The sequence below is a fragment of the Streptopelia decaocto genome (assembly GCF_964273445.1).
Source record: "Streptopelia decaocto genome assembly, chromosome: 9".
Lineage (NCBI taxonomy): Eukaryota > Metazoa > Chordata > Aves > Columbiformes > Columbidae > Streptopelia > Streptopelia decaocto.
The window spans coordinates 9,781,846-9,808,216 of record NC_138664.1 but is presented as its reverse complement, the minus strand read 5'-3'; the positions used below and the strand labels follow the sequence as shown (position 1 = coordinate 9,808,216).

General features: G+C 42.3%; 1 protein-coding gene across 1 annotated transcript in view; it reads left to right on the top strand.

The window, feature by feature from the left end:
- Nucleotides 1-26,371, top strand: part of ADAMTS17 (ADAM metallopeptidase with thrombospondin type 1 motif 17) — a 179,318-nt gene that overhangs the window by 107,430 nt on the left and 45,517 nt on the right. Inside the window, exons 13-16 of the mRNA XM_082060557.1 lie at nt 1,834-2,000; nt 2,415-2,542; nt 12,697-12,817; nt 20,819-20,899. Of these exons, the coding sequence (XP_081916683.1) occupies nt 1,834-2,000; nt 2,415-2,542; nt 12,697-12,817; nt 20,819-20,899 (497 nt within the window). The remainder of the gene's footprint in view (nt 1-1,833; nt 2,001-2,414; nt 2,543-12,696; nt 12,818-20,818; nt 20,900-26,371) is intronic.

Sequence of the window (26,371 nt, the reverse complement as noted above, 5' to 3'; positions counted from 1 at the left end):
TCCCAGAATATTTCTGCATCAGTCTCAGCACATCTGCTGCTTTGCACGTGTCCATGGCAGAAAAGAGACGTTAGCCGTGCAAGCAGGCATTTGTTCAGGCTGTTCTTCTGGTGACTCTCCGTGATGTTACAGTGTCATTGGAGGTTAGCGATTCCATTTCAAAAACCCCAAAACACTCTTTCTGGGATTAATGGAACTACTGTAAAAAAATTGATCTAGGCTGAGATTCAGCATAAAGCTCTTCTGTGCAGAATGCTGTTGCACCAAATGCTGAATTCATCAAATCCTGCACAGCAAGGAAATCAAAGACCCAGCCCTACAGCCAGTGAGTAAATGAACAGGGCAACCCTTGCTAGGACCACTGACACAAATAAATGTTATACAGTGAGGGCCTTGGTTTCTAATTAGCTGAGTGATATAACCTGATGTTCATTGCTCTCCTGGGATGGAGCAGGGAAGAAACTTTTGGAATGAACTGCCCTACTACTAAAAACTGGAATTTGGCTGGAGTTTGTTTTCATAGCCATCTGTTAAAGAGAAGTAAGAACATGACTTTATCCATCTTTGTTGATTACAGCTGGGGAGACAGGTATGCGACAAATTCAGGAGAGTATCAGTGACTAGCTAAAGAAATTATCTGTTAGGATGGCTAAGTCTTTTGCTTACTTGGGTTTTTTATTTGTGTTTTATTTTGTTTTGCAAAGAAAATATAGGCTCTTTTTGAGAGTTTGAGTTTTCGTTCTTCTCTGGGGAATCATAAGTAAGAATACATAGATTTTGCAGGTGTTTAATCCTGAGATTGGATTTGTGGCCTTTCCTGCATGTCTAAAAACCAAATGTGTAAAATGGCATGGTTTTCATGGATGGAGATTATCTACTGCACAAATTTGTTTCTAGATACCCTACTTACAATACAGGTTATAGCTACTTCTGTGTTATTTTTGTTTCAAACTGCTGAAGACAGAAACTTAGAGGACTTGAGTATTTGGTGTGATCCTGGGCACAGTAATGGCATCTTGGTGTCTCTAGGTCCCCCATTAAGAATAAAAATACTTAACTTTGGTATTTGTGATGGAAACACAAATTATCTTCTGAACTGCCTGTGCAAACATAAATAATTCTTAGACTTTAGGTGTCATGCTCAGTACACCTTCCAAAGCCTGACCCTCACAAGTCACCACCAGTTAAGAAATTTGTCCCAAGTCACAGGAAAGTTAGAGCTCAGGCCTGATGTTACAGCAGAACCCAAAGTTTGGGAGTGCCTTGCTTCAAGTCCTGTTCTGAAACTGCTCACGCACACACACACATTCTCTCCAGTCTTTCTCAATCGTTTACCTGCTCCATCTGAAAATAGGTTAGAACAGGAATAAATTGCTGTTGAAGTCAAAGAAGAAATTGAGGTCAGCAGTGCAAAATTAGTCACATCCCCCTTGGTTTGTGACCAGAATACAAACAGTTAAACACTATATCTTCTAAGAAAGCAGCCTAATGCCCACTGCTGAATGGCATTTTGGATTACCTCTTATCTGAGCTGTGCAATGTGTAGGCAGCTCCTGTTTGTTGATCTGCATATGGGATACTACAAAAGAACATGCTTCTGAAGTACTCCAGAGCATCTGTTATGATGAGCCAATTTTAGACCCAGAATGGAGCTTCAATAATTTTCTGTCAGAGCCACTGAGAGCAGGATTTGCTGTCCAAGAAGGGAAACCTGAGACAAGCGATCCTTCCTGCTGTTTCAAGAGTTGCCTTGGACAGGGGAGCATAGGTGAAGGTGTATCTGTGAGAAGCTGTGCTGTTCCTGCTGACCCTGGTTTGTCTTTCCCACCACAGCCCAGGGCCAGGTGGGAAGAACTGCCGGGGAGCCAGCGTGGAACACACGGTGTGTGAGAACCTACCCTGCCCTAAAGGTGTGCCGAGCTTCAGGGACCAACAGTGCCAGGCTCATGACAGGTACACCAACAAGAAGAAAAGCCTCCTGACAGCTGTCGTTGTTGATGGTAAGATTTTTCGTCTTGCTCTGTAATTCCCTGCTGTTGTTTTACTTCAGCTTCTCGAGCCATCTTGATTTCATCTGCAAGATTCCCATTCGTTGGTGAGAAGGCTACAGTATGTTCCTCTTAGCTACTGCTGAAAGACTAATTACAATCAGTTGTTCTTGGTGCTGCCCTGCTGTTCTTTTAGCCTTTTTAACAGAAGATAGCTGTCAGTTCTTTACTTGTCTTTTTGCAATGGGAGAAGTGCCTTAACTTGATTCTCAGCCCGAACAGGCAGGTATTTGGGAATGGGAGTTTAAACGTTAGAAAGTTCAAATTAATTTGGAACTGAAAAAGAGAAGGATTCCCTGGGACATCTTTGATGTGTGTCAATCCTGCTATTCCTAAAGCTGGTTGCTTTTGTATTTCTTTTTCCAGATAAGCCATGTGAGCTCTTCTGCTCTCCCCTGGGGAAGGATTCTCCGGTGCTGGTGACAGACAGAGTCCTCGATGGTACTCCCTGTGGGCCTTACGAGACTGACCTTTGTGTACATGGCAAGTGCCAGGTGGAGTAACTTTCTCTTGCTTTATTTCTAGTATTATGCATATCCTAGAAGAACAGGCATCCATGTGGGTGGCTGGGAGGCTGGCTCTGAGCTGAGAGGGCAACTCTATTTTATAAGACCTATTGCAAGCGTTTCACAACCCTGTGTCTTGGTCTGAGAATTATGATAAATGCCCAAGATATGAGATTATTACTGAACAGCTGGGAATGTTCAATGATCACATTTGCTTGTGTGTAGTCATCAGATGACTTGGGTGGGAAGGGACTTCTGTGAGGGGAGCAGATGGGAGTGGAAATCTGGCTTGCTTAGCTGCTCCATTTTGGCTGTTAGAGGAATCACTGAAAAAACACTGATGCTGCAAACTGGATTACGAATTGTCAGTAGCCTGTTATACAAGTGTTATATTTCCAGCGTCACGATGCTTTTCAGGTCTACCTGATTCCTGCCTAGAAATACTGAGAAAGCTTTTCATTGCCATTTTCTCCTTGACTTCTGCAGCTGCATGAGCCAGTAGCTTTCCCTCTGTGATTTCTGTTGACTGTATTACTATATAATACCAAAGTGATTTACTGTAGGGGCCCATCAAAACTGTTTGAAAGGCCTGTTTCCCTTGCAGTAAGAAAAAAGGTTCACTTCCTTCCCACAGACTAGGTTTTAAAGCTCCAGGCAATAGAGAATATAGGTTTAAAGGAGCAGATTCTGCAGTCCAGAGCACAGCCTAGCCAGTTCTCTTTTGCCTCTCATCTGCATGGTCTTGCTTGGGTCAGATAAAGCGCGAACCAGAGAGAATGTAGGGTAGGCTTCCTTCTGCTGGATCACAGTGGGACAATCAGTGTCCCCTTGGTTGTCCATGGATGGATGGTCAAACCCGAATATGCTTGTTTTCTTCTCTCTCTGCTCAGGTAAGTCAAGAACAGAAAGGAAGAGGACTCTGTTCAAGAGTCTTGGATTTGATTCCCTGAAGGTGTGATGGCCTATAACCATTGCAATGATGATTATTTCTCTCTAGCCAAATTACATATGGAACCAAAATTAGGTGTGGGAGGTCTTTGTAATACAGCTCTTCATGGTTTACTGGGCAGTGAGACAGTTTGTAATGCAGCACATTGAACGCTCAGGGAGGCCATCTCTTAGAGCTGGTATTTCAAATTCCTTGCAAATTTAATGGAGTTGTGTAGACCCATACTAACTTGAGATTTAAGTTTTGGACAAGGGAAGGAAGAGAAGAAAATGTTTATTTAGAGATCATAAATTGCAGGAAGTCATTTGGAATGGGTGGCCTTGGAACGTGTTGGGGTTGGATTTAAGTCATTTATCACAGACACTATGGCAGGGAAGACACTTAGTGTTTTTTCTCACCTCAGTCATGTAGCATGTTTTCAAAGTTTGCTGCTCACACGTTAGTGATGTGCACAACAGTTGAGTTGGCTACTGCAACCTTGCCAGCGCTGGATTCTTCCTGGCAGTTCTTCCTCTAAGTTTATCCTTATCTAGATTTGTATCCTATGGTAGAAGTTCCTCTTTTCGTTATTAACCAGCCTGTTGTATCCACCAGAACAGCTTTCTTGCATCATCCTTTACTTCTAACTTCACTGGAGATTTGCTGGTTTGCCCTATGGGCACAGGGCACACCAAATTTGGCATTATTTCTGATTTCTGTGAGCAGTATTAGGAACTATTGATTTTTATTGCTTTGAGCTTTCTAGGCAGGGAGACAGATGAACATGATATTCATGTGGGTATAAGAGAGGCTTTGGGGGCATAATGCAGCTTTACTAATAGCAATGCAACGAGATGAGCGAAAAATCTTTGTTTGGATTGAATTTTGCATGTTTGCAGGAGATGGTTCTCACTCTTTCCTGCAGAATACTGCTGAAGAGGTGTTTTTAATTCAATACTTCTAATTTATTCAGATGTAGAATCTGAACAACAAGATGCTGGGAAACCAGCACAAGTATAATTCTTTATATGCTCTTTAATACAAAGTGCTTTGCATAGAGGGAGGTTCATGATGCATCCCAAGTTACATAATTTTTCCCTGTTTTCAGCTGTATCGGAAAAAAATCTAAAAAATCCATTAATAACCTTTTGTAGTCAGGCCAGATGTGCACCTCCAGCTGTGTGCCATTGACCGTTCTGCTGGGCTGGCCAGCTTTACTGTTCCAAACCTTTAGATCAGCCACAAATGGTAAATCAGACATTATGGTGATGTACGTTTTCTTCTTCCAGTGAGAAGCAGTAGCCAGCTCCCCTCCAGATACAAACCTTTATGAGCACAGAGCTTTGGAGGTACATCATGAAAAGCAAATTGCGCTCTAAGTCGGGGGCAACTGCCTTTAACTGCGCAGAGAGGCGATGACAGCTGCAGAACATTCAGTCCATTTGCAGCTGGCTGAGAGAAAATGCAAAACGATCAACTCAAGCCGAGCAGATTTGAAAGCCTTGTGAACTCATTTGTAATGCTCTTCTGCCTTATATGCAGTTTGGTGCTGAGAATTGCCATATGTGACTGTGTACCCTGTTTGCCACAGATACTTGTCTAACTAGCTGCCTATTAAACCAATTTAATCAGCATATTTATTTAATTACTCTTCTCTTTATTTCTTTACCCACTGTAGACAAAGACTGGCAACAAGCATTGCAGGGGGCCTGGAGAAGAGAATAAGTGCTGAAATTAGAGGGTGGTATTACTGTTATTTATTTTCTTGTGTAATCCTTCTAGTTAAAGGCTCTCAAAGGCAGGAATGACACATTACCAGTGTAACAGACAAATTAGCAGTTACCATTGCCTGTGAACGTCTCGTCCAGGAAATGTAACGGCTCTTTTCCCTTCGGCAGTAGATGATCCTGAGCGAAACTCATGCATCGTTGTTGCATGATGAACATGGCAAAGAAAATGTTCTTGCAAGGAGGGGCGTGGGTTGATAAAGAAAGCAGGAACTGATTGTTTGAAGCCTCAAAATACTCTTAACTGTGTTTGGGCATTAAAGGAGGAGAGTTTTCCTTCAGTTGTATTTTGTGAACTTACTACGGTTTCATTTTAAAGCCACGAGCTGAGCACCAATCTAAACAGTGTGAATGAAGCCTTCTGATGTCAGCCTCACTATTCCTGAAGCAAAATCATCATAAGCAGCTGTATTTATCCCTTATACCTGAAGGCAGCTGGATTGAGTAAACTGGGTTAATAACTTTGGTCATGCATAGAAACACCAGAGAACAAAGTCAGCCCTAAATTTAACATATGGGTTCCTAAGTCACCTAGACCTTTTATAATTTTACTCCTTGTCTTTGAGACAAATCACAAGGTCTTCAGGCAATTTTGTCCCGTCCTTATTTATTAAAGTTAGTTTTGAGGCTGAACATTTCATCCTTGATAGTGAGAGAAGTTTTCCAGAATGAGGACAAAATAAATCCTGTGTAAAGAGGTTCAGGAGTTGGTCTCAAAAACTGAAGGGCATATTATGAAGTTATGCCTTTAGAAGAAACATTGTAGAGTATCAACAAATGCACCTATCCTTACCATCTTCTGAGCAAGCTAGATGCCTTGTTGAATGTGCTTTTGTAGGTCTTTGACCTTTTCTTCTTGAAATGTGCAGAGTTTTCTAGCAAGGAGAATTTCTTCTGAGATTTTCAGAGGCAGAAAACCTGTAGCAGGCTGGAGAGCAAGAGCAGTGTGATGCATCTGAGGAGGAGGAGGGTGAGTGCTCATCTCTCTCTCTCACCCGCTTCCACAGGTCGCTTTCTCTAGCATGGCCATCACAGTCATGGCAGTCGCGGGTCGCGGGTAGTGCAGTGCAACCTGCAGCTCAGATTGCTTTTATCTTCTCATCTTTCTCTTCAAGCAACAAGTGGCTTTCAGAGGAGGATTCCATGAGGGTTTTGTTGTTCCTGAAGACTGTTTGGTGTATGTTTCATGAGTCCACATTCATGGAAGCAGTACACTTTCTAACCTCTTACAGTTTTTCACTCTGCGCTGCTGATGTTAACAGAAAACTGCTGGCAGAAGTAGAGCTAAAAGAGGTGTCAGATGTCACACAGCAACGGTGTGGGGAGAAGACAAGCTGCTCAGCCAACTCTTATGACGCACATGACTTTGTGCTGGCTTTTCTCAAAGGAGGATTAGTCTGAGATTCATGATAGCACGAGAACTTTCCCATGGGGACTACAGATTGTACTTCAGGATGTAATAGAAGGTCCCTTTGAAAAGAGAGACCTCCTGTATAGCAGAACTGGGCTAGAGATAAGGGCAGTCTTTGCTGTGATTTAGCGCTTAAGAGGTGAGGATGCTTTGGCTTTTCACTTTTCTCGTGAATGTTTTCTCTTGTCATATCTACTTTCAACTTGCTAATGAATCCACAGATCATTCAATGATGACAAGCCACACTTTATGCTGTCCTGGCACAACAAAATTATTATAGAATGACTTTCTTCCAAAAAGCAATTGTCATACAGTATGAAAGCGGAGCACAAATTTGAAAATGGACAAATTTTCAAAAATAGTTTTTGCAGATTGGATAGGCAGGTTGTCAGGAGAGGTGCAGAAGTTAAACTGCAGTTGTCTACTGGATCTGTTGCTGGCAAACAGTTTTCTACATACTCAGTACCCACTTTTTGCATTTGATTGATGCTTGCAGCTCTGGCTTTGCCTCCTCACTCGAGTATTTTCCATATATTATTCATATTCCTGCATTACAAACTGTGGTACAAGATGTTCCAGACTGGGTAGCTTGTCTCCATGCAACAACTTGGCTTAGCACTGTACTTTGATAAATTATTTAGTGTATGTGCAGAAAATTCAGGAGGATTGTTTGAACTACAGAAACCTGTTGTATAATTGCCTTTTTTAATTTCTGGGTCTGTAGCAATGTAATCTGAGGCCTAAAAGGAGTATTGGTGCTTTTGGTGAGTTAAGCATAATGAGAAAAAACATGACTTTGTTGATATCTTACTATTTTTTTAGTGTAATTTACAGTGGAATATGAAAAAAATAATCATGCTGTTTCCCCTTATTTTTCTTCTGTGTTAACCCAGAGAGTGTATAATAGACAATTCATTGTGTTGTCTGCCTTGAAGGCTTCAGATTTTGCTTGTGGCTTGAACAGCCAAGAACTGAGCGGAAGGGAGGCTGCAGATATATCGTGTACTGATAAATATATATTATTTTCAAATCCAGAATCGGCATGATAGATGCCTCTTTTAAAGAACAGGCACTTGATACAAAATCCTGTGGTATCTGCCACTTGTTGGCATTTGTACAAACCAGGGCAGAGGCAGCGTGGAATCAGATCAGAGATGTCAATTCAGATGAAGCTGGTTTGGAAGGATCAGAAAGGGGCAGCTACAGAAAGCGACCAAAGAACAGAAGCAAAGTTGTTCTTGAGATGGGAAAAGGCTTCGTATTATTTGCATGTTCACTCACATAGCCTGCTCTGCTGCCAGAACAGAGAGGTTTTGACACAAAACCTTCAAGCTCTATATGTGAAAAAGTGGTTATCAAGAATAATTGTGTCTAACATCCCATGAACTGCTAAGAGATCTAAACACAAAGTCAATGAGCAAATGTAATTGCATATCTAATGCAGATAAGATAATGCTAATTTAAAATAGGCAGTGCATATCTCCTGTTCCAGCAGAGATGCTCTGATTCAGATGAAATCTCAAGGCTTGGGAAATGACAGGAGGTTATTTGCTGAACTTCTACATGGACTCCAATCCATCACACAGGATTTGTTATGGAACAGAAATAGAATTAACTTACAGATGAACTGCTTGATGAGGGATCTAGGCTCACCCTCCTGTACAAATTCTGACAGACACCCATAATCCTCAAAAAGGGCAGTTGTGTTTAAAACAAAGAAAAAAGAATTCTCTTCCCCTCAGATTGAGTGTTGGTTGTTCACATATGTACATTCCTGTTTCATGTGGTCCATCCTGGAGGTATCAGTGGACACTGGATATTACGGACAAAAAACTGGCAGTGTAGATGAATCTTTCATAACAAGCATGCTTTGTACATGATTAATTTGTAACATGGCACATGCTCCATCAATATTTATACTTGATCTATTGAGACAGCTAGTTCGTTCAGCATGTGGGAAGCATTACCATTTTGTGAGCCTACAGTGTCATTCTTACACAGGGTGGGTGTATATAACAAAAGTAATTGTGTTTATGTAGCAAAACATACACAGGCTGTATCAATTGAGCTCTTGCACAGCCATTGAAAATACAAATAAAAATAACATTAAAAAATATCCAAACAATAGAGAAAACAGTTCACACAGAAAAATCCAAATGATGTGAATTCAGAAGAGAAGAGGAGTTTTCCTATGCTGGAGCCAGCGATGACTGAGGCTGGAAATACCACCCAATGAGCAGTATTTTCAGATGTTTAATTATAAAAATGAGAAGATGGGGGAGGGAGAGAAAGAAGGGTGGACTGGGATATCAGCTCAGAGAGAATAAATGTCAGGCCTTTGGCTCAGCAAACGTGCAGTTACCTGCCAGTTTAAAGGTCAGGGGACAGTTCCGAAACATGGTGTCATAGCAGGAGACTGCCTGGGCTGAAGACCGTCAAGAAGCCTGTAGATATAGTTGTGACTGTCCGTGCTGAGGACCTGAAGCCCCAAAAGACTATCTTGAGTTTTCTTGCCAGCACTCCCATGGCTGGCTTTGGTTAAAAAAGGATCTGAGTGACCAAGGTGGTCAATGTAATGTGTTTCTAAATGACTTTGCAGCTTTTGGAATCCATTGTTATATCTTAACAAAAGCTTTTTCAGTATCTACTGTTATTAAATACACTTTTACCTTGGAAATTATTGGAAGGCTTGGGGGTGGGGAAATGGGCTCTAATGCTTATGTAGACAAAAGTTAAGTGCTCCCAAGGTATTTTTCCCCCATGAAGTAGCAAGAACACAGCAATTTTCTACTTGAAGCCAAGAAAGAAAACTCATTTGTTCTCTTAAAGATTTTCCTTTTCAAGAAGCCATTTTCTGGCCCAAATCTGGTGGGGGCTTTAATCCTCCAGGCCTGGGCTGAAGGGATGGTGCCCTTGAAGGGAGGCTGCAAGGGCCATTCCCAGTTCTTCCACCCACAGGGAATTACAGTGAAGATGGAAAGTAAAAAACAGCAAAGGTTTTGAGAGTCTGTGGATTCAACGAGTGCTCTCTTCTGTGCCTTTAGAGAGGGTCTCTCAAGTTAAAGTGTGTCAGTGACCTAGTAAATGTGGGAGGAAAAGGCTTGTTTTGAACCCCTGTGTCAGGAGAGCCGGGACTTATTCTTTCCAAAGCTTTGCTGCTTTGTGCTGCTTTACATTATCTGGGAAACTACAGCGTAAATGCAAAGCATGTGATTGCTGACTCCCCATTCTTTGCCTGCCTCCCTTATAGTCCTACAGACTCCTCATGTAATGCTGGGAATAAGTGTGGTTCAACACTCATTATATTCCCTTTATTCATTTGTGTGCTCACATAGTGCTAATAACAATGCAGTACAATAAAAGATAGCACCAGAGTCTTAAATTAAATGCAGCCTTTCCAGTATCTCAGCAGGGTGGCAGGCAGGCATATATTTCCAGCTGCCTTTCAGCAACCCCATCAATAAATCATATTTATATTCCTGGAAGGAGAACTGCTGGGACATCCTTCTGTTTTGGGGGCAGAATCACACTCAATATCCCAAAACTATTTGTTGGACATGGGTGTAAAGTTTAGACTTGAGAATTGCAACTGCCAGAAATTCCGTGATCATCTTCCTACCTTCCTTTAACTCCCTTTTATACAGTTTTTTTTCCTGCAGTTCTTGTCCACCAACTCACATGCTGTTCTAGTTAATGGGCAGTGTTTCCCTTGTATGTGTTTAGGATGATCATCCCCTCTCAGCATGTGTCTGTCTCTAATGATTTACCCAGACAAACACGGGATCAGAACACGTCTGAATGCTGGCAATCTTTGATCCCTGTAACACATCTGGACTTAGGCAGTGGCCAGTGTCTTCTGAAACAAGAGGAACGTTTGAGTTCAGCTCCAAATCACATTGCTCACACGCAGACAGCCTCAGATAAACAGCCCAAGTTCTCTTAATGTTTCCCTGCTTACCCTATTTTTCAAAATGTTTGTTGTTTTGATTGTTCCCTAAGAGATCTGTCCAACTTTCCTCTGGCTTTATTATAAGAAGGCAAAGAAGGGAGAGACCCGGCAGCCTTATTCAAATCAGTATTATTAGTGACAGTCCTGCTACCTCATTTGCCAAGAAACTGTTTATCTACAGAGAATAGATCTTAACCTTTAATAGTTGAATCTCTGCTAATAACTTGCATAATGACAACTCTTATTTCAGTAGAAATTTATGCTTTAAGAGTGAATTGCTGTTTATTTTGAGGGTCTTACATGGGTGGAAAACAATTTACATAGACTAATGACAATAGTCTTATCAACCTCAAGATCAACACGTCTGATGTTTTCCATCCTAACCTGTAAATGGTATCACAGTATCACAGTATGTTTGGGATTGGAAGGGACCTCAAAAGATCATCTAGTCCAATCCCCCTGCTGGAGCAGGAACGCCCACGTGAGGTTGCACAGGAACATGTCCAGGCGGGTTTTGAATGTCTCCAGAGAAGGAGACTCCACCACTTCCCTGTGCAGCCTGTTCCAGTGCTCTGTCACCCTTACTGAGAAGAAGTTTTTTCTCAAATTTAAGTGGAACCTCTTGTGTTCGAGCTTGATCCCATTACCCCTTGTCCTATCATTGTTTGCCACCGGAAAGAGCCTGGCTCCGTCCTCGTGGCACTCAGCCTTTATATATTTATAAACATTAATAAGGTCCCCCCTTAGTCTCCTCTTCTCCAAACTAAAGAGACCCAGCTCCCTCAGCCTTTCTTCATAAGGGAGGTGCTCCACTCCCTTAATCATTTTTGTTGCCCTACGCTGGACCCTCTCCAGCAGTTCCCTGTCCTTCTGGAACTGAGGGGCCCAGAACTGGACACAATATTCCAGATGTGGTCTCACCAGGGCAGAGTAGAGGGGCAGGAGAACCTCTCTCGATCTACTAACCACCCTCCTTGTAATACACCCCAGGATGCCATTGGCCTTCCTGGCCACAAGGGCACAGTGCTGGCTCATGGTCATCCTGCTGTCCCCAGGACCCCCAGGTCTCTTTCCCCTACACTGCTCTCTAATATGTAATTTCCCAACCTATACTGGAACCTGGTTTGTGAATAAGGAAGACTACCATGACGTTCTTGATCTCTACAGAGAGAATACTGTGACTATTCTAGCAATACCTGTCTGTGGAAACAAAGCTGCAGACTTCTGTTGGGAAAATGTTTATGCAGGTACAGAAAATTACGAAAAATACCTTTAAAAACCAAGCTTTAGATTAAATTGGTTTTTTGTTTGTTTTGTTTTTTACAATTGAATGTCTAAGCTTAATACAGTGCAAGCATACACAAAATTTCATAATTGTGTAAGCAATCTTATGGTATGGATTAGTCAGATATGAACCTGACCTGCTTCCTTTGAATACTTTTGCATTGCAGGTATGTTGAGCCATCTGATTAATGAGGTATTTTTTCAGGTTTTGTGAAACGGTAATCAGAACTGAATGTTCCAGTCCCTATTAAGATCCCGATCCGAAGCAGAGCTCATTCAGTGAGCAGCACACTGGAACTTGTAACAGCACTCTGAGTTTTGTGTGGTGAAGGGCTATGGCCAGGATTCTGGTTATTTGGGTTAATTTTAATTTAAGGAAATCACATTTTTCGCTTCTCTAAACTAAGTACCACTCTAGTGGTCCATTTCTCTGGGATGTCTTTGAGCTCCTCAGCTGGAAATTGCTATACAAACATGAAATATTGTTTTAATCTGTGGTGTTTGAAGGAAGTTAGAGTGGGTTAGTATGAAATCTGTATCTGGAATAATCATTATTTATGAAATTCCCTTCAGTTAAATCTTCTGAATCAAAGTTCTTGCTCTTACAGTTAGAGAAGGGGGTTGCTGAATAACCGACACAACACCATTGCAAATGAGTGATCCACAGGGTCCTCTTCCCATTCAGGTTTTCAGGCAGATGTCTCTCTTAGTCTTGAGCACAATGTTTAGAGATACTTTAACCTTGCAAACAAAATAATGGGGACCTCTGGTTGTTGTCATTAGAAAATTGGCTGCGATGGAATCATTGGCTCAGCTGCCAAAGAGGATCGCTGTGGAATCTGCAGTGGTGATGGCAAAACCTGTAAAGTGGTGAAAGGCGACTTCAACCACACCAAGGGGATGGGTGAGTAACCCTCGGCAGCATTTTAGTGGAGTGGTGGTTCTCTTAACTGCTGGAGGAGAGTTAAAGAGTGGTAGTAGTAGCTCTTCTTGGCTAGCATTGGACTCATCTGCTCTAGTAAACACCTAAGAAACACAAAACAAAACCCAACTCCATTCAAATGTGATATTCTGTTTGCATCTTACTCAGTTGCCCAAGTAGCAGCCACTGCCTGTCTGAAATTCAGAATGAAGTTGTGTTTCTCTTTCTGAATGCTACTGGTGTTGTTGATTTTAAGTAAGACAAAATCACAGTATCTGTTCCAGTGGGAGGAAAGTCTGATTTCAGCACCATCTTTGAGCTCTTTGAGAGCTCAGTGATGCATGTTGCATGTTCCAGATGATTCATGTTATAATCAGGATATCTCAGCTAAATGAAAGAGCACTCCCCTCTGAATATTTTTACCAATTCCTTGCCAGCAATAGGATCCAGTATAGGATACAAGAACTTCTGGTCAAACTTAAGACTTTCCCCTCTCTTGTTAAACATTAATGTGTATATGGCTTGGTGTTTGAATTAGTCTTTGTTCCGGAGTTTCTGTATTGCACTTCTGAGAAACCTGTTATCACACATCCTAATCAGGCAAAGGGAGGGAAAGCGAGACTCAGAACTTGTAAGCTGCTGCAAGAAGAAGGAATTGTCCAGAAAAAAATATTCCACATCCAGTGAAGACAGAATTACCATTTCTGTATGGAGCAATGCATTCAACACATGCTACACCAGCACTGAGTTCGGCAAAGTACCTAAAGATTCCCTTTAAGCACACGCTTCAGTTCTGCTCAGTTATTAAAGCAGCACCAGTGCTGAGCAGCTTCCTTGAATCAAGGTCTCGGCACTGAAGTCTGAGGCTCTGCTTTTGTTCACTGACCTCTCCCTCTGCACCCTTCTCCTTATCCATGGAGCCAGCTGTGATCTGTCATCTCCTCTGAAATGCCACCTCCACCATGTCTTTCTGGAGCACATCTGTGCTGTTGCATTGCTAGGCCAACCTGTCGAATGATTTCCTGCATTATTGCCTTTGACTCTTTTGTCCCAGTCAAGGTGTTTGCATTTGTTGCAAAAGGTGGGAAAAGTTTCTCATTTCCATTGGGGGGAAAAAAAAAACCGCTATTCTCCATTTCTGTAGTAGATTTTATAGCTGTTCATGAACTTCTTAATTGCTTCTGAAGAGTAACCATCTTTTATCTTTTCCAACAAGACTACAAAATATCTTGTGCAGATAAATAAGAAATTTCTGGGTCGCTGCCAGGAGGCTGCACCCGTTTCCAACTAGACAGACTGCTGGAGGGTGGTAACTTTACAAGGCTGTAGGAACAGAACAGTTCCAGCCTCAGTTGGTTGTCTGGCTGCCAGGACACCTCAGGAGGCCCAGCACCCTGCATCCCAGTCTGAAGAGATGACTGACTGAATCATGGTCAGTGTTCACGCATTTATTGATCCTTGGCCGACAATCTCAGAAGTGCAAACCTGTCAAAATGTTGCTTTGTCAGTGCAATATTTCCACCGTTACCCATCTGACATAATTTACAAGACAATTATTTTGCCAATTATAATCTCATAAACATTTATTAGATGTTTTGATTTATTAATTTTAAAGGGAATTTAAATTTTATGTGGGAGTAGTTTTAAAAAGTTCCATCCACGATATGCCAAACAATCTTCTTCTAGGTTGAAAATCGTCTTTGCTTGTTATTTTTTTTCAAATTATGCTCTTTTAATGAGCATCCTAGCCTACTAAAATGCAAAGAGTATTTACAGTCTTTTAATTGTTCATTCTTCATGTTTTCCTGCTTTTGAATTTCTTTTATGTTAGACAGTGAAAACAGACTTGTTGGTTTCACCTACAATTACCAGCCCCTATTCTGCAAACATTTTACACATTGTGACTTACTCCCATCAATTTCCATTCATATACTGCTGGTTTGCAGTATCAACTCCTCAGATCAACTCGCTGAATCTCACAAAGCAGTGTTGTGTCTGAGGTATCATAAGTGAACCTGAGGTTACTCAAGAAAAAAATGGGCATTTTTTTCTTTTAATTGATGATTAAACAAATATGTACAAAAATCTGACAAAAGTTGGGGCAAAGGAGGATACACGATATGGCAACGGTAAGATATTCAGGGTTTGGATGTGTAAATGATTGCACAGGTCAGTGGCAAATCCCCACAAACTTGCTGCGATCCAAGTCAAGGCCAACACACCAAGTCAAGTACCCTGATTTATTATTTCAGGAGAGAACAGACTTCAAATATTTAAGACATTTATTGTTTTGGGAATTGCAGCTGCAACCTTTGGGCCAGATCCTCAGCTGCTCTGTATGTGGGACTCTGCTAATGGCAGGATTGGTCCCTACATGTCCTGTGATTGCAAATTATGTTGTCAAGCCCTATTAACTAAATCCATGCCAACTCCTTTCTGTTTCTTAGTAACCAATAGTCATTGTAAGAAGGTTTCCACATGTGTGATGGCAAAGGCAAAGGCTGTTCCCAAGTGTTTCTCGTGTAAGATACTTGAATGCTGTTTGCAGTGTCAGTGGGTGCTGGTGAAATCCTTTGGTGTTGGTTCTTTGTCTTCTTTTTGTTGGATTAGATGGGGAGATTGGTATCAAAAGCCATGGATAAACTTCAAGTCCTTTTACTATTTAGCTTGGTTTGTGAAAAATATCAAGCACAAAATATCAAGCACAGATCCTTCCCTTTTAGAAAACTTATTTACATGAAAGACAGCCAAATTTTCATTAATCAAATAAAAACGACCAGGCTTATTTCTTTTTTTTTTCCAACCTTAGTTTCACAGCTAATGTTCTCCCACTCTGGTGGGCCATGATGGTGGAATATTCAATTTGCCTCACAGGAGGTCCAGCAGTTCAGATCTTGCCACCCGTGACCCAGGGTGATCCAGCTGTAAACGGATTCCATTTCTCTTTTGGGGAGCAGGTCAAAAGCCTTTATTTGTGAGGCTAAATATCACATACACTTGTGTGCAGCTGGCTGTCTTCAGTAGGCCAACTGAGTGCACTGTGTAGACTGAGATTTCCTTTTGACTGGCAGCATGCCCTGTCCCTATTTCTTCAAAATAGTTTTTCAAAACCAAACACAGACTTGTTCTGAAGTCCATCTTTGTTTCCCTGCCACTGTACAGAGGGTCTAGAAATCAAGGACACCTCCTTGGATCGTATCTGTTGGGTGGCTGATTTATCACTAACTTCTTCTGTCCAGACTCTAAGGCTGTGCCTGTAAAGCTCAGAGACCTACATTGAGAATGAGACCTGCATCTGTCTCACTTGTTCTTTTCTCAGCCATATCAAGATTTTCATTGCCGCCCTTTGCTTGTGATCCAGAAGAAGGACCACAGATATTTAGATTTTTTTAATGGCAGAACATAATAAGGTGAGATATGCCAGTTGTTGTAACTACCATTTTGGGAAATGAAGAATGTATCATTGTTAGAAATTTTTCTTTTTCAGATGGTGAAAAAGCAGACTTTTTATTGTGTACATTACTTATCCAGCACATATTAAAAAAAAAAAAAAAAAAAGAAAGGGTATTTGAACAGTAGTGCTGTAGTGCTGGCTAGGAGCATCTTTAGCCAATACAAGAAACTCTTTTGTCAATGGGACGTACTTCTAAATTATGAGAAAACAGAGCCCTAGGACTAACTCTGGGTGCCTTGTAAGGGTTTAAGGAGAACATGCAAGTTAGAAATCCCACCAACGAACTTCACAGCAATAGTAGGAGGCTTTGAAATCTATCCATGGCTTCCCAGTGAAATGATCTTCTTCCAAATGAGCTATCCCATGGCTGGAAGTGGACAAGTACCGATGGAGGAATTACTCTCAAGTTAATAGCAAATGAGAATCATCACAACTATTCGGAAAATAGATGTGTAGTTACCACTGGACATATGTCCACTCCACTGCAACAATGAACACTCAACAAAAGGTGCAAGGTGAGAAGGGTCATGGAAGTTAGTGCTTAACCCTAAAATATTAAGGAACCTGCAGTGGCCATGACTAGCAGGTAGGCAGAGCAGTCTGATTTTCTTGGCTTCTACCCTGAGATCTTTGTTTAAAGCACTTTTAGGAAGTTTGATAATGGGATGAGCACAGTTGACTTTCTCAGACCTAATTTTCATGTGTGTACAGGGATAAGACACGAAGGTACAGTGCCCAGGGATCGGTACTTTCAGCCATGGGATAATTTTTCCTTTTCCTCGGAGTCCATCTTTCATTGCAATGTGAACCAGGAGAACAGTTTTTTAGTAGATCAGAGACATTCTGGAGTTCACACTAAACTTTCTGTTCTTTCTGGGAATAATAACAATGGCTAACAATGGATTTTCCTGTGTGAGCTGCTTTCCTCCTGCAAATCTCTCCAGCATTTAAATGAAGATACAGTAGCCACTGTTCACAAATTAATCTCCTTGATGACAAAGCCACCTCTTTGTTCTGGTGTCTCTCCTAATACATTTGTATCTAGGATTTGTTTCAATTACGGTCTTACATTCCTGAGACGCTGATGTAATGCAGATTATCCAGAAAGATTGGTGCGTGCCAAAGTAACTGTTCCCAAGGTGGAGTATACTACATACAGCAGTATAAATTATCAAATAATGAAGTTCTCCTGTTGTACTTTTAAAGCTTAATCTTAACAGGCTGATTTATGGGTGAAATTACTAGAAATATTGCCCAATAGTTGCCAAATCTCATCAGTCTTTAACCAGTTCCTCATTTAAAGCAGAACTTTAAGCCCAACCTTGTAAACCCCTGCGCTGCAGACAATTATCCTAAGACCTGACAGATCTCTGAGAGTCCTTGACTCACGGCCAACTCTGAGACTTTTTTTTGGTTTTACTGGCTGACACTTGATAATCTTTCTGGCAATCTGCAGTTACAGTTTGCTTAAGAAAGTGTGCCTGGAAAAAAATGGAGGTGTTTTCTGGTGCAGTTATCTCCAAGATCAGGAATATTCTGTGACCAGAAGCCTCACTTCAGCTCTAAGGACCAGACTGGAGTGGTGGTAGTGATCGGAGTTTTTACCTGTGGGAAATTTGCATGGGTGTTATATAGTCTGTTTGCAATAGGATTTGACCACTAACTCACACAATAATGCTGGAAATAATGAATGAGAGTGTCAAGATGCTCCCAGTGGGACATGCCCAAGAATTCTCTGAAAGGACAGGTCAGATCTGTACAACCGCAAAGGGGTTTGCAGTTCGCTAACAGAAGAGTGAGGTTGGGTTTGTGCCATGCGATCTCGGTGAGTTAGCACAGTGTGTTTCTTCTTATTCAGGAGCTGTGAATACAACCCCCCAAAGCCATCAATCAGGATTAGAAATTACATGAGGAGAAAAATCTGGTGTAAAACCAAACTAAACAGTCTCCAGAGCTAATATGCTATTAATAGCTTACACTCCACTGTTTACCATTGTAAAAAGTAACATAAAAGTCAACTTTTCCATGTAGTGTTTCTCTCATGGCACAGTGATGAAACGAGGGTGTATTTATGGCCCTACCTGACCCCTCCAGCGCAGCTCCGCAGCTCGCTCACCTCCAAAGCACTGGGACACCCTCCTGGCTGCTGCTGGCCCAGGGGACGGATCCAGAGTTCGCTGAAGTTAGTGACCGGCTTTCCACTAAATTCAGTGTCACTTGGTATCCAACCTCTGCGTGATTTAGCTCTGGGCATTTGTATCTGGCATGAAATTTAAAAAATAAACAGGTAAATAGTCCCCCAGTAGGTAGATTAAATTACCTGAACCTTGGGCATGTTCCAAACTGGCTTCCTAACAGAGGTGTTCAGGTGTGTCATAGGGCCTGTTTCCCCGTGATGGACTGTCACTAATCACACCTTCGCTGTGGGCTCATCTCTGGTGGTGACTGTCGGTTGGGTTTATATGCAGATGCATGGGGTGCGGCGAGGATGTTTGATTTCTGAAACACTCTGTTTTGACAGTAATTTGGTATCTCAGCTGATGAAAAATCAACTCCTGGCAATGTCTAGAATAAAACCCAACATCTGTTTGCTTTGATTTCATAACAAATTTCACTATTGCCTTTAAAAAATTGACCCTGGAAGTAGTGATTTTTCCCAGTGAAACAGCAGATGGGAGAGCCGCTGCCCTGGCTTCTGCACACAGAGGCGGTTTGCAGCTCTACTCTCCCTCTTTCTATTTTTCCTGCAAAATATTACTCTTTCTGAGATATGTTGAGTAATCAAGAAGTGGAGGGACAAGTGCAAAAAAAACTGAGCTGAAAGATCAAGTGGAAAGTGCAGTTCAGATACAATGATCAGGGAAAGAGAAAGTGTCTAGTGCCGATCAGCCTTCCACCTAATGCTCCTTGTGAAAGCCAAGAACTCAAGCCCTGTTCATAGCACAGCAAAGGGGCCGGGTGCTTTGCTGGTTCAGACAGGTAGAAATGAATCCATAACCTGAGACCCAAAATCTCCATCTGTCTCACTCCATGTCACAGTGGTAACAGAATCACTTAGTCCTGAGATACATGAGGCTGCCAGCATCCTCCTTCAAGGCCCTGCCGTATCAGGGCAGCAGAAGCACCCCTGAAATAGCTCCCCAAACATTGCTGAATGCTGGAGGAGTGACCGTTCCTTGCCCCAACCCATTGCTCTAGACTACCCCTGATTTCCGTAAGGGCAGGGCTGACCCAGAACAGTTTCACACAGCCCTTCAAAGCAAAAAAAAAAAAAAGGAATGAGGGAACATACAGGATAAGGTACTTAACATCTAAAAGAAAAGGGAGAGCAATAACCTAAAAGAGGTGACAAGTTATACACTGCAAACTAAACTGGGTGGCCAATTACAAGGAATCAAATCATGGTTGTGATGAGATTAGTGTCATTTACAGGGGCCCGATTCAGAGTCCAATGAAGCCGGTGGAAAACCTCTGCCTGGCTCTCAGACCTTTGAAATGGCCCCTAATGTTCCTCAGCTTTATATATAAAGACACCACTTTCACCCCATGGAATAAGTCTGTAATTCCACATGGCTCCGTGGTGGGGGAAAATAGGCTACATTTCCTTGTGTCTCCTAATTATTCTTACCTTTACTCTGTTAGTTAAAGGTGGTGTCATTGTGTTGTATTGCTCATTGTTGAAGGAAGAATGAAAAGGACAAGAGAGTTTCAGGAAAATAAAATCAAGAGAATTCTATAACAATATGAGAGGGCATTGTAAAAACCTCCCTACTGTGTCAGGTGCTCAGATGGTCTAATTTGACATGTACATCTGCTGGCAGCCATTAGAGGAGAATGATGGTCAGCCCCTGAGAAACCTTCAGCTCTCTTGCTACATTAAATCTGAGCTGTGAAATTCTGTTTAGCAGCTGTATGCAAGGAGACCGTTATCCTTTATATCCTCCAGAATTCTTGTATAAAGCTGAAATGTAAATGGAAACTTTTTTTTTTCCCTCCCCTGAGTTGTCCCACTAATTCCTGCTGTTTTGTTTTAGCATCACCAAAATGTTTTGTGGAAGTGAATCCTTTCTAATACTAATCACAGCCTTGAGCAGGGTTTTTTGGGAGCAGAAAGCAGTAGCATCTGTTGGGAAACCTCATTTCAAATCACAGATTTCTGTTCTGTGCAGTGTTGTTCCTGACAGTGACACTTTCCATCAGCTCGGTCCCCATGCATCCCTGTCAGTACCTCAGGAGAGCCAGGGTGATTCAAAGGGAGCAAATCTAATTAAGCCCAAGCACAAGCCTTAAGTCACAACTAAGCAACCCACGTGCATTTCTCTCCCTCTTCTCAGGCTGAAATGTCAGTCACAGCCGTGCGTGTCACAGCAGTGAAACTTGGCTGCCAGTGCAGGGATCTCATTTGAAGTGTTTCCCACCTGTTCCCCAACCTGAGCAGGAGTTGATTTTTTCATGGTGAGATGCTGAATGATTGGTGCCTCTGGCTACCTGTGGCTCGTTCTCATCCCCCTGCCCTTCTCTTACCACAGGTTACATCGAAGCAGCTGTGATCCCTGCAGGTGCCCGGCGGATCAGAGTGGTTGAGGATAAACCTGCTCACAGTTTTCTGGGTAAAAATACAAAGGAAAAAAATGTTTTGGTTCAAAATTCAGCTCTTTTTTCTGTTAAAATGACCCTTCTCTGAATGACCTGTAAGATGATGGATTTGTTTTTGTCAGAAGGAGGTTATTGATTTCATTATTGTTTTAGTCTCTCTCTGCTTTTCTTGCTTGGTTTCATAACGTTTGCTTGATGTGATAGTATGTGACACTTACAAGCCCTGTGCAACCTGAAGGGACCAGAAAATACTTTTATATAGACAGAGGAGTCCCTGAACAGAACTTGGCACTGGGTTGAACTGAGCTGCCAGGATCACACAGCACTTTGGGAGGGAGTGAGAAAAAGAACAGTGCCTTTAGAGAAAGAAATGACAGAAATACCGATAGGAAGGCACCCAGTTCACACGGAAGCAGAGGCAGGACAGGGCAGCTGATATCCCTCGGTAACCTGACCGTAGCATTGTCTGTGCCATTTCCTGCAGCAATAGGATTGCACTCGGTGCTGTACCCAAGCCCTGATGCTGCACTCTGAGATGGGGTAGCTGCAGCCTCTAGTCACTTGCCTCTCTTTTCTCAGGCCAATTTGTTCAGTCTTGTCTCATTTCTACTTTTGCATTCCTTTTGAAGAGAACAGACTTTTTCACTGTTGCAAACAAAGATTTGGGCAGGGGTGATGGGTCAGATTTGTATGTGAGGTGGTTGTACAGTAGAGCCTGTCAACAAATTTCTTGTCCAGTTACTAATTATTTACATCAGGGGTGTCAAACTCACTTTCAGCGGGGGCCACATCAGTCTTGCGGTTGCCTTCAAAGGGCCGAATGTAATTTTAGGACTGTTTATATGTAAGAGTTACATTTTACAGTCCTAGAATTACATTCGACCCTTTGAAGGCAACCGCTAGGCTGATGTGGCCCCCGGTGAAAATGAGTTTGATACCCCTGCCTTAGACTAAAGGTTGGAAGGGCATTTGTAAAATGCAACCAGTGATCTACAATACACATCTGCCAGTCTGGCCTTCTGCCTCTTCTCTCCAATGGTAGGGATATTTCTTTTCATCTTGGCACTGTGCAGCTTTATCTCCCATCTACTTCTAGAGAGACCAAGTAATAGAAACTTTCATGCCCCTGAATCACACAGGAAGCCAGTGGCAGAGCAGGGAGTTGAAGGAAAATTGTCCAAGGCCCAAAAGAACACCCAGCACATTGAAATGTCTTTTGCACACTCGGAGCTACATGGCCATGCATAAATGGGGAAATCCTTCTGTGTCTCTAAAGTTCTTTATGCTGGGGAGCTATGTGTGGGAAAACAAAAGTATAAGAGAAAATCCCAAACTTCCCCCTTTGTTCACTCACCTTTTGAAGCTTACAGGTCCCTGCATTGTCAAACTTAAGCTCTTTGTGCTGTTGATGAGCTCAGTAACACATGATTTTTGTCCTTCCCTATCAAACAATGTTTCAGCCATTCCACATGCTGATATTCTCATTGCAGTGGTTGGAACACATTTACATATTGATTGTGTCTGTCGAGGGTTTAGATTGCGGGGCGACAATAAAACCCTGGCAGATGTATTGTTAACCTCCTCTCCCCGCACTTCCTCCTTTTGCCCCTCCCTCTCCCCCCTTCCCACTCAGGACAGGCGATCGGGAGGAAAAGAAGGACAGAGAGAAGAGAGTTGCAAAAAATTAAAGATGTTTTACTAATGCTACTAATAAGAATAGAGAAAATAATACAAAATATACAAAACCAATCTTGAAAGTCTCAGCAACTGCAGAGCCGGCACCCAAAGTCCTGGATTAGACTCTGCAGCCAACCGGAGCTGGATTCAGTCTGTCACTAGGCCTCAGTTCACAGGGACGACTAGCAAGGTCCTCTCCTAATGTCGGCCATAAGCAGAAGGGAAAAAGGGCTGAGATCCTCGTGATCTCCCACTTTTATATGAAGTATTCACGTGAATGGAATGTTATACACAGTTGATCAGTTTCTTGGTCACCAGTTTCTCGTTGCCCCTCTCGCGAGATGTCCATCCGTGCTTATCAATAAGTTTGCATTCCATTGCTAGGTTTACCAAAACATGTGTCTGGTTCTCCAGGAAAATGCAATTAATATGAAGGCTTTAGCTGACAGGCAAATTCACTAAAAGAGAAACTTGTTTTTAGCAAAACCAGGACAGCGTCTTAAGATTTCAGGTGTAGTGCTGCTGGTGTTCTGTCTTGAGATGCTACCAAAGCTGGCAATATCACTGGGAAAGATGCTTTTGTTCTCTTTCATTCCAGATTCGGGGGATAGAAAGAGGGCAGCTCATGTCATTCAGCTGCCCTTAGGTCAAAAGCATTGGCATTTATGCCACTTCTTGGTAGGAAGCACATATCACTGCTGCTTGTATTTCCACTAATGCTGCAGCCAGCTTGCTGGGAGAGGATTACGCCTACACGTAAGATGTTTGAAATAGCAAAGTGCTGGTGGAACAATGAGAGCCACTGTTTCCTTGGGTTTTGCAAATACTCTGCCTTCTGGAAGCCAGCCTTTTTGTTTGTCTTGGTGGGATTTGCACAGGGTATTTGTCAGGGCCTTGGGTTTGGCAGATAACTGCAGCACTGAGAGTCTTCCGTGGAGCTAGTGACTGCCCTTCGCTGCGACCACATAACCTTGACTAAAGCAGGTATTTCCCCACTGGGTGGTGAAGATGAGGACTGTGTATATTCGAGAGCAGGACTTGGCCCTGTGTGCATGACATAAATACAGATAAAAAAATCTTCTGTGGTCCTTAGATCAAAAACTGAATCAAATAATTGGTAATCTGGCTATTTTAGAGCTTCTGAATGCTTTCAGCTCTTTGGTTCATGGTCAGGAGCCAGGAGAACCTCTCTAAGCTTTCCAGGGTTTTCTCTTTCAAGGAACACTGAACACAAAGAAAAGATGCCCCATGTCTTGCTAACCTAAGCTGAAGAACAGCAGCAGGAATGTCCCAATAGGACAAAAAAGATGATCAAGAAAACAAAATCCAATCACTCTGTTACACCTCACAATGCATTGCAAATCCGGTTCCGAGTATGGAAGGACTTTCTATTTCAAATACACTGACAACGTGGAGTCCAATCAGGCCCTATTTCCACTCAGAACCGGGTACAGCACTTTGGAAGTAAGCCCAGTGTAATTTGGAATCATTATTCCATGTGCTGGGAGCGGTGCCTGAAGAATTTCCCTCCACCTACAGGCAACCCACGCTGACTGCCTTGGCTGGCTGCAACGCTGAAAAAACACCTTGAACAGGAAACGCCTCGGCAGTTTGTGTCCACAGACTGGGAAGCAAGCTGGAGGGACCCAAGGTGGAAATAAAGATCTGAGTAGTTGCCAGGTTTAGAAATAGATTGGTCAGATCCTGTCTTCCAGCCAAAAAGAAAAAAAAAAAAAAAGTTATGGGTTGTTGCTGGAGTTCCTTTTTCTTTTGCTCTTCTACTGTACAACTTTGAGCCAGAAACAGCTTAGAGATGTAAGGGTGGATTCTTGCTGCTGCCTAAATGTGCCCACAGTGGGGAGAAGAGCAAGAGCTGTGCTTCAGAAAAAGAGGTCCACAAGATTAAATGCTTTGTTTTCCATCAGCAAGTTATCTTCCTTTGATGATGAGCTGGAACCAAAGCATAGTTTAAGTCATTCAAGCTCTTATACACGGGTTTGAGCATGTGCCTTGATATCTTTACTAGTCAGCCATACTGCATGTTCACGGCTCCTCAAGGGCAGTGTCGTGGCTGCTTTGATCTGCCTGGAAGCCACTGGGCTTTGGCAGAGGAAAGCAATCCTGCTTCAGAACTCTGTCTGAAGTTTGCAGAAGGTACATTTTAGATCAAGGAACAAAGCAGGGACAGAAGTAAGCCGCAAACAGAGTTATGTTGCTGTAGGATGCAAATCCCAGGACATCATACCCCTATTTTATGTGCCAAAGGGAACTTTCCTCAGGAAAAAACATTGACCCCTACACATCCCACTCCTCCTGGGGAAACCAGACCTGGAGTTTCCCTTCACCCTGATTTTGGAGCCTTTAATGGGGCCACGGGAGCTGTCAGGAAGGTTGTGTGCCGCAGGACAGAAGGTTGTTCCACCTTTCTCCAGTACCTGCCCAGGATCCTCAGAAAAGCACATACAGACACAGAGAACATTGCAACCTCTACATGCTCCGGACTTCCCCAGAGCTTAGACACTATGGATGGTGCATATAGGTTCCTGACAAGATAAGCATGATCCTACAGCACGTGACCTTCTGCAGGTGTGTCCAGCTCAGGGTGACTGTGGCAGGCTGCTCTTTGCCTGGTGATGGCTTTTATTTGTGGCCTTGTTTCCATGAAACCCAGAGGTAGATGGTATCTCACCTGCTTCTGCCTTCTGAGAAGCAAAGAAGGCATCAGGGAGTATCCTGTCTGTAAGTTCTACTTATTTCTGATGCTGGAGCTGGCAGAAAAAAAAAAAAAGCCTCTGGAGTAATTTAGAACAGCCTAAGGACCACTCTAAAATCGGGCCTGTAGCTGGTGCTTGCAGGTTGGAATGTTCTGCCCTCCAGGGCTGAGCACGAGGGAGTATAAAGCTGGTCTGCCAAGTTCATATTCTGCCCACTGACCGGTCTCTGCCTTGTAACTTGGCTTCTCCTTAAAACCGTGACAGCTGAATGTTAACTTGTTCAATGTTTGTGTTATGGAGCACACACAAACTCAGGAAGTGTTTTATTTTGCGTTTTCACATGTGTATCAACACAGAGATTTGATTGATCATTTTCTCCAGGAAAGTTTATGAAAATACAATTTCAAAAGTCAGTTCTGTTTGGAAATTAAAAAAAAAAAAAAAAAAAAAGCAGAGTTTTCTTGCTGCATTTGGAAGGAAGGTTTAGAGATAAATGATGTATTAATTTTTTCTTAATACTTGAAGATCAGAATAGGTTTCCCTGCGTACTATCTGAATGAGAATCTTTGAACCCAACTGCTTCCAGACTTCAGTCAGTCTACGTAATAATGTACAGGTCTTGCCTTGCAAACCAGACTTTGGTTTACAACCATGGGTATGCTACACTATTTCAGCCCAAGTACCAGTTTTAATAACTGTAACACTGCAAGTATGTAAGTGTTTTACCAGAAGTATCTTCAGCTCATTCTCTAACAGCTGCTCTGTGGTATTAGATTCTTACATCCTGTCTGCCAAGTTGGTTTATGTGTCCAAATGTATGGTACCGTCCATTTCTCTAAGATTAAAATCTAAATTGTTAGGTTTGAGAATAATCCTTAAAATGAACTGTTAATTTACAATATACCAGACGCAGGTATGTTCACTTTACATACATGCCCACATGTTTCCTGTGTAACTTCTGACAAAGAATATTGTGATTATTCCAGGACAAGTTATGGCTCTAACTGATTGGTCTCTAATTATGCTCTCTGTTTACAACCTGCACTCTGCTCATTTGGATAAAGAAAACAGGTTAGGAAGTTTTGCACTTCTGCT